At 43.0% G+C, this 12,918-nt stretch overlaps 1 protein-coding gene across 1 annotated transcript in view; it reads left to right on the forward strand.

Annotated features, from left to right (window-relative positions):
• The window catches only part of TANC1 (tetratricopeptide repeat, ankyrin repeat and coiled-coil containing 1), a 216,777-nt gene that overhangs the window by 78,414 nt on the left and 125,445 nt on the right, over nucleotides 1-12,918 (forward strand). The window contains exon 2 of the mRNA XM_065880140.1: nucleotides 10,705-10,905. Within this exon, the coding sequence (XP_065736212.1) occupies nucleotides 10,705-10,905 (201 nt within the window). The remainder of the gene's footprint in view (nucleotides 1-10,704; nucleotides 10,906-12,918) is intronic.

The raw sequence follows: 12,918 nt of genomic DNA on the forward strand, positions 1-12,918 counted from the left end.
ATAAATGTTTAATGGAAAAGTGTGTTTTGTCTTATAAAACATTCTCGTTATGAAAATGTCAGAACATACGTCAACCTTAAAATGTAAAAGGAAGGGAAAAATCCATTGATAGTTCCCACTCTCTTAGGAATAACCATATCAACGTTTTATTGAATTTCCTTCTAGTTTTTGGTGGTGCATATTATTTTCCCATTGTCATCATATGGCATACACAAAATTGTGCACATTAGGGCTTCCCTGGTGGTGCAGTGGTTAGGAATCCGCCTGCCAATGCAGCGGACATGGGTTTGAGCTCTGGTCTGCGAAGATCCCACATGCCGCAGAGCAACTAAGCCCGTGTGCCACAACTGCTGAGCCTGCACTCTGGAGCCCGTGAGCCACAACAACTGAGCCCACGTGCTGCAACTACTGAAGCCCGAGCGCCTAGAGCCCGTGGTCTGCAACAAGAGAAACCACCGCAATGAGAAGCCCGCACACCGCAACAAAGAGCAGCCCCCGCTGGCTGCAACTAGAGAAAGCCCACGTTCAGCAACAAAGACCCAACACAGCAAAAAACAAATAAATTTATAAAAAAAAAAATCCTACACCATGGGGTGAAGGATATGGTTTGAAAAACTCATTTCCTGAGTGAGAAGGGAGTGGAAGCAGAAGAGGGACAGTTGAGTGAAGTGTTGAAGGCTGGGCATGAGTTATAGTTTATTGCTTTTTTCCCCCCACTCATAATGTCCCCACTGTTGAGTAGTTAATTTTGATTCTTAAGTAACTTTTTCCTCAAAAAGGATAAATGGGCTGGGCGTTTTTTGAGCCTTTGAGTACCTGAGAATGTTTTTTGTTGGTATTGCACTTGATAGAAAACTTGGTTTGGCTTTATGAGGTTTGGTCATGCTCTTTGCTCCGTCAGGTTTCAAAGATACTGCTTTTTGGCTTTCGGCTCTTGATGTTGGAGAAGAGAAGTGTTGTCAGTGGAATTGTGTCCCTCCAAAAAGAAAAAGTTGAAGTCCTAACCCTTGATACCTGTGAAAGTGACCTTATTTGGAAGTAGGGTCTTTGTAGACATAATCAAATGAAAATAAGGTCTTAATAGATTAGGGTGCGCTCTGCTCTAGGGACTGGTGTCCTTAGAAGAGACCCAGACACAGGGAAGTATGACATGTGATTATGGAGGTAGAGCTTGGAGTGATGTGTCTACAAGTCAAGGAACGTTGAGGATTGTAGGCAACACCAGGAACTAAGAGAAAGGCATGGACCATATTCTCCCCTAGAGTTTTCAAAGAGAGCATGACCCACCTGACACATGGATTTTGGACTTACAGCCTCCAGAAATGTGAGAATAATTTTCTGTTGTTTAAATAACCCAGTTTGTGGTACTTTGTTACAGCAGCCCTAAGAACTAATGGAAGAAGTCTGAGGGCAGTTGGGTTCTAGGTTCTGGTTCCTTTGAAAGTCTCTGCAGTTTTGTTTCCCCTTAATTATTTTTATAAAACTATATACTTACCTGGATGCTTGTGATACTTTTTTTTTTTAAACTATCAACTTAAAGTTTTGCCAGGATATGTCTAGGTATGGGTCTCCCTCTAGGGAAACAGCCTAGAGCACTGTGAGTCCTTTTCTTTTTTTTTTTTTTTTTTTTGCCATTGGCCTTAGCAATATATTTTTTTGAAATATAGTTGATTTACAGTGTTGTGCTAATTTCTGCTGTATAGCAAAGTGACTCATTTATACACATATATACATTATTTATTTATTTATTTTTTGCGGTACGCGGGCCTCTCACTGTTGTGGCCTCTCCCATTGCGGAGCACAGGCTCCGGACGCGCAGGCTCAGTGGCCATGGCTCACGGGCCCAGCTGCTCCGCGGCATGTGGGATCTTCCCGGACCGGGGCACGAACCTGCGTCCCGTGCATCGGCAGGCGGACTCTCAACCACTGCGCCACCAGGGAAGCCCTATACATTCTTTTTTATATTCTTTTCCATTATGGTTTATCCCAGGAGATGGGATATAGTTCCCTGCGCTGTACAGTAGGACCCTGTTGTTTATCCATCCTAAATGTAATAGTTTTCATCTACTAACCCCAAACTCCCAGTCCATCCCTCTCCCTCCCTCCACCCCCTTGGCAACCACAAGTCTGTTCTCTATGTCTGTGAGTCTGGTTCTGTTTTGTAGATATGTTCCTTTGTGCCATATTTTAGATTCCACATATAAGTCATATCATATGGTATTTGTCTTTCTCTTTCTGACTTCACTTAGTATGATCATTTCTAGTTGCATCCATGTTGCTGCAAATGGCATTATTTCTTTTTTATGGCTGAGTGGTATTCCATTGTATGTATTCTTTATCCATTCATCTGTCGACGGGTATTTAGGTTGTTTCCATGTCTTGGCTATTGTGAATAGTGCTGCTGTGAGCATTGGGGTGCGTGTATCTTTTTGAATTATGGTTTTCTCTGGGTATGTGCCCAGGAGTGGGATTGCTGGATCATATGGTAGTTCTATTTTTCGTTTTCTGAGGAACCTCCATAGTGTTTTCCATAGTGGCTGCACCAACTTGCATTCCCATCAGCAGTGTAGGGGAGTTCTCTTTTCTCCACACCCTCTTTAGCATTTGTTATTTGTAGACTTTAATGATGGCCATTCTGAGGCGGGTCCTTTTTAAATTTGCAAACCTCAATTCAGAAAAGATTGTTTTTTTTCTTTGAGTTTTAAAAATTATTTTGTGCCTGTTTCTCCTCAGAAATACCTTTGTTTTCCATATCTGTAATCTTTTCTTGCTTCATGAAAATGTTCGCCCCTTCCCCCTACATCCTGGGGACACCTCCTCAAGCTTGTTCTTTATCACTGAGTGGACTTTCTGTAGTGTTAGTTCTACTCTTTATGCCTGAAATGTGGATAATAATCGGCTATTGCTTTTGAAATGTCCTTGCTTTTCTTCCTCTTTAATATTAGTCTATACTAATCAAAAAAGAAATGCCGTATGAAGGGTATAGAGGCCATGTCCCCCTATATTCTATTGAGGGTGACAAGCAGTTCACTTGAATTTTTATCTCAGCCTTCTTTGTTTGAATCTTCAAAAAGATAGCCCCTTTCCTTTTGCTAATAAGCTACATTCTTCTCAGTCTCCCACCATTTATTATTTTGAGGGAGGTGTTTAGGGAGTTGGCTTTTCATGGAAAGAGAAAAGATCTCATCAGCTCTGTTTTATCTACTGGAGTCAGTTGGTTCCTGCTTGTGGCTATAGGCGGAGATACTGGAGCCAACACCCGGGCAGGGGATGAATGTCTCCCAATCCTGTGGGCTGAAGCCTGGTTGGGCCACCAGTTGTTGCAATGAAAACAAAGGATGCTCCATTGTCATCCTTAAAATTACTAGGAATTCTTTGCTTTTCTGGCACTCCCTTATCTTTTGGAGTAGATTTTGCACTTGTGAGTTGTTGTCTTTTACTTTGTAGTTACAGGTATTTTATCAGGGTGTTGGGAGGGCTTGTTAGCCAGATACAATAGTTTAAAACAGAAACGGGAATTCGTGCTTTTACCGCCTGCACCCTGCCTCTCCCCACCACTGGCTGCTTCCCTCTTCCTCCTACCGCTGTATTCCTGGGTCCCATCCTGCCTTATTCCTTTCCCTTTTAGCCTCTCCTTATTCCCCTACCCCCCATCTAACAGGTCCCCATGCCTACCGCTCCCTCATCTTGCCCTCTCCCTGGCAGACCTGGTGTTTCCCTAGGGCCCTGGATTATCCTGGGTGAGCTGCTTCCACGAGTGCGCCCACACTCCCCCCACAGCAGCAGAGATGACCCGGACATGAAAGAACCAGGGTGCAGGGTGAGGAGAGGGGAAGGTTGTGTTGCACCGTGGGAGTGGGAATGCTTGGGGCTGCCGAGAGTCCCACCTCTTTCAGAGCACGGCCCGGGGGCTCTTCTTACTCCCCTGTCCTGTGTCCACCTCCGTCAACCAGAAACAAGCTGACCTCCGACCAGTCAGCACGCACACCGTCACTTTGAACAGTCTTTGTGGAAGGGAGCTTCATCTCACCCACTTGCCAAGTTAGGCCATAGCGTGTGGCCCAGTTAGACTTAAGATCTTCATATCCACACCTGGCTCAACCCTAGGAATCGCAGATGTAAAATATTTATAGGAAACGTATGCACATAGCAAAAAAATGTAAACCATTTAAAAGTGTATATACCTCCCATCCATGGTTCCCGGTTGGTGAGTTCCTATTCCCAGAGGCAACCACTGCTCCTGGATCCTGTGTGTTCTTCTTAGAGACCTTCCATGCACGTACGAGTGTGTGTATTTACATTATTTATATATACATAAAAAAACATACAGCGTGTGCACACGTGTATATAAACACAGGTGTGTATATATACATACACTCAAGGAATGCACATTGTGCATAAGGGGAACCTTTACTTAATCATCTACATGATTATTCCCTCAAGTTTCTTTTCCTTTTCATCTCCCTCCCACCCCTCCCTCCCTACCCCTTATCTTGTAATAGGAACACAAAACGTTTCAGATCTTTTTGACCACTTTCTTGTGGTCTCACAATCTTTGGCGGTTCTCGTTCCTGGCTGTACGTGAGAATCACCTAGTGAGCTTTCACTCACGACTGGTGCCCAGGCTGCACCCCAGAGCACTCATGACAGCCTTCTCGGGAAGGGCTCCGGCTCCCTTCTGTGGCAGGGCTGGGAACTCCTGCTCTGGTCCTGTGCAGCGGGCCTGGCAGATCTCAGAGTCCAAGTGTGGAGTGTTTGACAGGACCCATGGACTTGGGGAATGAGTTTATCCCAACAAGGAGATGTAGGATAATGAATTCCACACAGATTTAAGATGAACCCTGAACCCAGGTTGCTTTTGGCCACAGTTGCCCCACGGCTTCCTTCATCACCTGGCCACGTAGAGTGTCAGGATTCTGTCCTGTGTGGTGGGAATGGCATTCAGCACATCCACCCCAGGCAGAGAGAGCAGGCCCGGAGGCTGCGAGAGTTAATGAGTTTACAGTATAAAGTGAAAGAAGAGGAAACTATTTAGGGTGCTTGATGACCGAGCATCTATCTCGGATCTACTTTGCCTGTATGGTGACAGCATAAGGTGTGACTGAAAGAAAATTAATGAACTCTGGGCCTGGGTGCCTCCCAAATGGAGTGCTGTGGAGCTAATTAAGCAGCCAGCATGAAAAGTGAAAATAGGTGAGGGAACAGGTTTCTTCTCACAGTGGCCGGGTACTGTGTGCGTGTAGACCTACCTGGACTAGTTTTGATCTTCCCTGTTAGGTATACAAAACGATATAATGTGGAAAGGCATCTTTCAGTAGCCTTTCCTTAGGGGAGCAGTGCCGAGAGACTGGACTCTGGATCGCACTGCCCGGGTTCAGACCTGACTCTGCCATTTGCCGGAGTCCTTGGGCGAGATACTTGATGCTTTCCGTGCCTCAGTTTCCTCACTGAAGGAGGGACATAATACTAGCACCTCCCTTCATGAGTTGGCTGCAATGATACAAAGTGCCTGAAACCCTGTCCCAACACATAGTATATCTAAAAAAGCATTTATTATGTTAAAGTGCACCCTCCAGGGCTTGGGAGTGGGAGTGTTTCTGAGGTCATATACATATTCTTAAAGCTCAGAATCTCTTGCATGGCAACATGCCTTAAAGGGAAAACTTTGACAATTAGAGAGGAAATGCCAGTCTGTTTACTCATCTGTTTTGGAATAAAGTACGTTTGGTTCTGTAACCCTTGAGTATTAAGAATAAAACTGTGAGGATAGTCTTTACTGAGCTCTGTTTAGAACCCACTTGGAGTTTTGAAGACAAAAGGGTAAACTTGTCCTATTGACCAGATTTTTCTGTACTCTGGAGTTAGCTGCTTTGTTGCCTCTCAGCAGTATTGTTTGAGAATTAGTCATGACTGTGTGAATAATGTTTTGGAAAATTGCTTTCTTGGATACATTAATCTTTCTTTTTGAAAACGCACATTAACAGTCAGCTCTGGCTGGGTAGTTGGGAAGATCCTATAAGATGTAAAGCGGTTTAAAGTGCTTTCAGTTGCAGAGAGAAACTTCTGAGGGTTTCAAAAATGATACTGGATCTTGCGGGAGGAAATTTTTTCCAATTTTCTAGGTTTCTGTAAATATATATGAGTTACATGGTCATAAAGCCTTATGATGGAAAATATGTTTAAGAAACATGAGAGCACTCCCAGGCAGGGACTGCACAAAAGAAGCCCTAACACATTTAATGCCCTAGTTAAATGTATTGCACAAGTCCCGTTTTCTGGAACTGGATAAACAGAACATCTTTTCTCTTTCTATTCTAAGCTTCCATCCCCCCCTCCTCCATCTAGCCACTTCAATGGCAGAATAAATGGAAATCTTACTTCCTGCATCTGCGGACCTATTTACCTGAATGTCTAAGCTCACCCTTGCCTTTCTCAGATCTACTCTTTTTGAAATGCAGTTTTACTTTCATCTCCCTGGCTCTGTTGCCCTCATTTTTTTTTTTAAGCCTTCCCTAATCCTGCACTCCATGCACTTTAATCTGTAATGTTGGACATTGCCACTCTGCAGAGCCGCCTTTAAACATTCATCATCTCCCAGGTTCGCATTTTCTGCCATTGTGAGTTTAAATCCCTTTTCACAGCCTGTAATAGTGGAAAAAATTAAAAAAGAACTGTTATCACAAGCTATTTCTGCCAATTTAAAAAGCCTTATTGGATGGCTTTATCCCCTTTGATACTTCTATTATCTTTGCAAACTATGACTTGGATTTAGTTTTTGCACGTGTGAGTAAGTATATATGTATGTGTATTTACTTTTATTTATTACATATATCCGTATGTGTATTTATATTTATTACAAACAGGAAGAACCTTATACCCTCATGCCCTTTCTGGTCTTTTATTTTTGAAACTCAGAGTTGGTGATTTTGAAATAAGAAATGTGTGTGTGTGTATGTTATGTATATGAATGACAGAGACTGTGTGTGACCTACAAAGCCTAAACTTTTATAGCAAAAATGTGCTGACCCCTTTATAGAATTAACTCATTCAATAACATGTCTATTTTGGGACTTCCCTGGTGGTCCAGTAGCTAAGACTCCGTGCTCCCAGTGCAGGGGGCCTGGGTTCGATCCCGGGTCAGGGAGCTCTATCCCACATGCCGCAACTAAGAGTTCACGTGCCACAACTAAAGATCCTGTGTGCTGCAACTAAAGATCACACGCAGCAATGAAGATCCCACGTGCTGCAACTAAGACCCGGCACAGCCAAATAAATAAATCTTTTTTAAAAAAATAAAAGCATGTCTATTTTGAGTGCCTCCTTTTTTTTTTCAAAGTTAAGTTCTTAAATGTGTAGAGTAGTGAGTATGTTAGAGCATGAGCCAGCCACTTGGGGGGATTTTGGAAGTTCTAGCTGTGACCCTGCTCCTCACGGATAACCCGCATGCCCTGGTTTCTTGTCTGAGAACCTGTGTGATAGGACTAGGTGCTCTCTGAGAGTGAAAGCACGTTGGGGTGGATGTGAGTGTCCACGATGAATCAATGGGAAACACCTGCCAGGGGAACTGGAGGAGGTAGTTGATAATACGGTTTTCCTACCCTGGAAAGGATGCGTCGTTCTACCTGGCCTGGGCATTTCTGCTGCAGCAACAGGAAGGGGGACTGAGGTGTATTTCCCATCACTTAATTGAGGTGGGGAATAAAATAGGTCACAGTCAACAGAAAAACATGTATTCAAAGCTAAAAGAAATGCGCTGGCCATGCTGGTTGTTGCAGTGAGATGTTTTTAATTCCTCTTAAACCTCTTTAAGCATCTGTTGAGGAATGTTAAATCAACCGGAGAATTTCTGGTGTCATGTTGCCTAGAACCAACATTGTTTAGTCCTATGGATGCCCCAGGAGACTTTCACTTTCTGGCACTGGCGTCGGCATCCTTGTGGTGCTCTTGGACTGACTTTGACCTGAACCCCTTGCCTGATGCAGTTAAAGCACCAGACTCCGGAGTGCCGTCTCCAGCTTCTAAGCCGCTGGATCACCCACTTCTTTGCATCACCTGCTCGTACATAAAACTCCTTTCCCTGCTTTGTGCCTTTCTGATAAAAGGAAGTTGGATGTTAGGGATCTTTAATTGTGTCTGAAAAATAAACCAACAGAACAGCATGTTTGGGACTGATATTATGGTGAGATGTCAAAGTAAACTTGAAATAGAGATCCTTCCTCCCCAAACCCCATCTCTAAGTCCTGTTTTATTGCAGACCACATAAAATCAAAGTGCTGGAGCACAGCTGCTCCGAAAGCTGAAGGTCCTCACGGTTATGGCTTTCTTTGGAAACTCATCCCCACCAGACTTGCAGTTAATGAAAATATTTGCTTTGCTTGATATAAACAAAGTTTATGGGCAGAATTTGTAATTAGGAAACTCTTTAATTCTCTTTTATCCCTCCGTCCCCAATTTCTCTTGTGTCACTGAAGAATTCCAAGTATTTAAGAAAATAAACCCTCTCTCAGTAATGAGCTCATTGTTTTATTTCTGATGTTGTCATAAAAGATGCATTTCTCCCTCATTTTGTGTCCTCATCCAGATTAAGTGACCTGAAATCTGAGGTAGGTTTGTTCTCGGTCAGAGATACTCGTGTGTGAGTAGGAAAAGACAGCCTTGTCACACGCCTGCTCCCATCAGGCCATCCCATAGCTATTTGGGTACCCAGGTTGGTGATTTAGGCAGTGTAAGGGCAGCCACAGGGCAGGGTAGCTTTCTTCAAACCACATGGAAAACCAGTGTCACCTCTTCAAGGCCCCCCACATTCTATGTGTGTAACTCCCTGGGGCTGTGGGCTGTAGCCTCAGTGCTTTCCAAGTTCTCGTCTGTCTCCTAGGGTTTCTTGTGACACATCCAGGGATCAGATGACCAGGCACTATTCTTGTAGGTACAGCACCTGCTTGCATTCCTAGATGAGACGGAGGTGGTGGTGGGGACTGCTCATGAGAACCTGATATTGGACCAGAAAAAACAACTGTCCCTTCAACTGTCCCAAGTCTCAGCATGGTGGACCTTCAGCCCCAGTGGGAGTTGGCATTGTGGTGCACCCCCTGTTCTGCCTTAAGATCTATTTCCTCGCCAGACTGTTGAAGGGGAAGCAGCTAGGATGCTTCACGCCCTGGCTTAAGACGCCAAGGAGGAGGTTTTTGAAAGATTTCAGGCTTGTCCATGGTGGCGTTAAGAGATTAGCTCCTGGGTCCTGGGCATTGGTGGTGATGGTATCTTATAGTGCAGGCTCGGGAAGCAGGGTGGGCAAGGGTTGTAAGAGGACCAGAGTGGGAGACACTGCAGTTCACTTGGACTTAGGAAGTAAGGATCTCCATTAACTCCTTCCTTCCTGCTTCCCTCCCTCATGGGCAGAAAGTCAATTTATTTGTCTTGGGTGTTGACATAATGTCCTTGTTTTTGAAAATTCTAGTGAGAGTTTCCTGGTAATTCTCGTTGTTTCTTCAAATGTCAGTCATTTGGATATTTAGTTTCCCAAGTTTATTAAAACCCCTTCAAGCATAGCTGGCCCAGCTGAGACTGAAATTACCTTTCTGATGGTGCCAACTTATGCCTTGCGGAACCTGTGGCTTTTCTGTTCACAGCTCTGCTTGTTTTGAGTTGCCTTTGAAAGCCATGCATGAGCCTGTTTGCCTGTTTTCAATGCCCCCTGGTCTGTGGAGGGGGTAACTCTCTACTTCACCGTGCCTCCTAACATGAAAAACAAGTTCAGTGATGCCATTGGGAACTTGACAGTTGGGGTTGCATCCTTTTTGAGTATTGTACACAAAGATCTGCAAAAATTGAGTTCCCACTTGGCTAGACAAAACGGTTTAAGTTCAAATCCAGGCCTCGATTTTTCGGAGTCAGGAAGGCGTGGTAAACTTCCATCAGTTGGTTAACTTCCATCAGAGAGAAAAGTTTGCTTGTGGAAAACTTTCTGTACCTTTCCAGTTCTGCTGTATATAATTCAGAGCTTAAAGATGCTTTTTTTAATCATCAGGAAAATGATTTACCTCTTCTTCTTGCAGCATCTCAGTTGCTTCTTTGTATGTACCTGGGGGTAAGGAGGAAAGCATGTCATCTGAGTACTTGAGGACTGGCTGTATTTTTTGAGAGGTGCTGGTCCTAGCCGACGTAGTCCCTTCCTTGTGTCCTCTCTACACTGCAATTGCCTCCTCTGTATTTTTTTTTTTAATGCGTCTACCACCCTAGAATGTTTAATTCCCCCCCCCCCTTTTTTTTGTTGCTGCACCACGTAGCTCGCAGGATCTTAGTTCCCCAACCAGGGATTGAACTGATGCCCTCGACAGTGAGAGAGCAGAGTCCTAACCACTGTACTGCCAGGGAGTTCCCTAGAATGTTTAATTTCGTTATAGTAAGCTTGTTTGTCCTTAAGTTCACTTAGGGGTTGAATACTGAGGAGAACCTGCTTCATCAGTGAGCCACGGTTCCAGTCTCATGACTAAGGGTTTGGGCTGCTTGAGTTGTAGGACCGTGGACTCTGTGCCATGCGGAGTATGAAGTGAATGGGATGCGAGAAGAATCTTAAAAAAAAAAAAAAAAAATTCCACACACACATGTGGCATATGGGAGTTCTAAGAATGTAGTCCTTAGGAATTAAGTTCGCATCTAGCTATCACGGATGGCCTAACCTAAGGTTTTCTCTCTCCACTCCAGGAGGTGACTTTGGTCTGGAGATTTCCCCTCCAGTCCTGCCCCCTGGCCACGGTGGGGAGTTTTCTGTGAGCAGCCTTCCAGTGGCAGAGGATGCCTACAGGGTGAGCTTGGCCAAAGGTGTCTCCATGTCTCTGCCTTCGTCACCTCTGCTGCCTCGACAGTCTCACTCTGTGCCATCAAGATCAACCAAAAAGTCCCCAGGTAAGCGAGCAACAAAACAGCCCCCAAACTACATGTATTGGAATTAGGCAGAACTAGTGCTTATAAGAAATCTTCTGGGAGAAGGTTTTTTCTTTGTTACGGTAACTTCTCGAAGAAGGGAATCTTTAAAAAAAAAAAAAAGATGATTTGAATAGATTGATTTCTTTAGTTCAACCTATATATAAACTATTTTGATTGCCCAGGCTATAGTTTTACAAAGATTCATGTTATCAATATTAACCATCAGTTTTGTTTTCTTGTTCACAAATTTGGGAAACGCTGTAATCTAAATTCATTGTGGTATGTTTAAAGGTTATGGATTTTGGCAAGTGTAATCCGACCACAGTCTGTTTATTACCACCCAGCGCTATATACTGATGTGTTTCCTTGATTACATCATCCAGCATTTGAGCAGCTGTAAAATTTAATTGTTGGTGAAAATTCAGACTTGTAAAGGGGTGGAACAAGGGACTTATGGATTACTTGCATGAAGTATTTTGACTTCCCTTATTATTACCAACTTTTTGCACTTTACCAATAAAAACTCAAACATTATTTAACTTTAATCAGATGTGAGGAAGGCCTTTCCAAAAAAAATAATGATACATGGAATCATAAAAGTTCTTTGATCTTCTTTTAGGTTTTCTGAGTATTTGTTTACTGAGGGCAAGATAAATTGGGGCCTTACTGATCATATGCCACTGTAAGAATTGTTCACATTTACACATAAACATGTTTGGAATTGATCTAAGATATGCTCTGGGACTGTGAAATTGGTATCTGTTTTTCTAATCTCCTGAATGAGTGTATTACTTGAGATGTTATAGGCATTATTTCTGAATCATTTAGTGGATATTTGCAGTTTATGTGGGGTAAAATTAAGAGCGCAAACGTTAAGCTCTGAATGTTAGAAATGGTGCTGTGAATTGGTGAGTGTCCAAAATCTTTTATTCTAGAACTTTCTTTAGACAGCATTGTTTACAATCCAGTCATTAGCTGGAACTTGGAAACCTCTTTGGTATGAAGTGATTTCCTGTGCCAAGGAATCTGACCTGTTTATCAGTATTTGGGGAAATTCCTGGAATGTCCTTTCTTCTCTTTGCCCTCCCCCTACTGCTATATCTCTTTGTCAGATTTCTTCTCTTCTTTCAAATTCCAGTTCCCACACTGCCTCTTTTGCCGGTTACCCCACTGGAATTACTCCTTTTTACAAATTGTGCACAGCATTTTACTTTTATTCTTATTAGCTTCATCATTTGTCCTTTTTTCTTGAATTAGTGTGTATGTGCTTCCTATGTCTGATGGTTGAGGACGGGCATGATGTCTTCTCCAAGTATACCTCATCTATATAAAAACAGATAATAGAGGTTTCCCTCCTATAGTCTGTGCTACTGCAGATGAATTGATGCTGCTTGGGCCCTGGGATTGGTGAACACCAGAGAGACTCTGGGGAATACTACATTTCAGATATAGTTTTATTAATAAAAAAATCCGTGTTAGTTTTAGTGGGACTTCAATCTTTAAAAATTTTTTTCCAGCTTTACTGAAATATAATCAACCCATGACATTGTAAGTTTAAGGTATACAATGTAGTGATTTTATATATATATATATATATATATATAAATATATTACAGACTGATTACCACAATAAGGTTAACTAACATATTCATCACTTCACAGTTACTATTTACTTATTTATTTTGTGGCATTTTAGGGGGACATCAGGTAGCAATGAATGGCATGGCAAGCTTGGGCAGAGTGGCAAGCCAGAAGAGTCTCATTTAGGCTGCAGGCACACCTGCAGAGAAATCCCTGACAAGGCCTCATCTCCTCTGTCCTGACCAAATTACATATCTTTGGTTTTAGAGAAAATATCCCAAAGTTTGTTTTTCTCCATAGGAATAAATTTATTTCTGCTAAGGTCTTTGCAAGGCCTTATGCATAGAAGGGAGTAGTTAGCTCTGCAACATTCAACGTTGCAGTGGGTTGAAGGAAATATTCTCCATATTA

The sequence above is a fragment of the Phocoena phocoena genome, chromosome 7, assembly GCF_963924675.1.
Source record: "Phocoena phocoena chromosome 7, mPhoPho1.1, whole genome shotgun sequence".
In the NCBI taxonomy this organism is placed as follows: domain Eukaryota; kingdom Metazoa; phylum Chordata; class Mammalia; order Artiodactyla; family Phocoenidae; genus Phocoena; species Phocoena phocoena.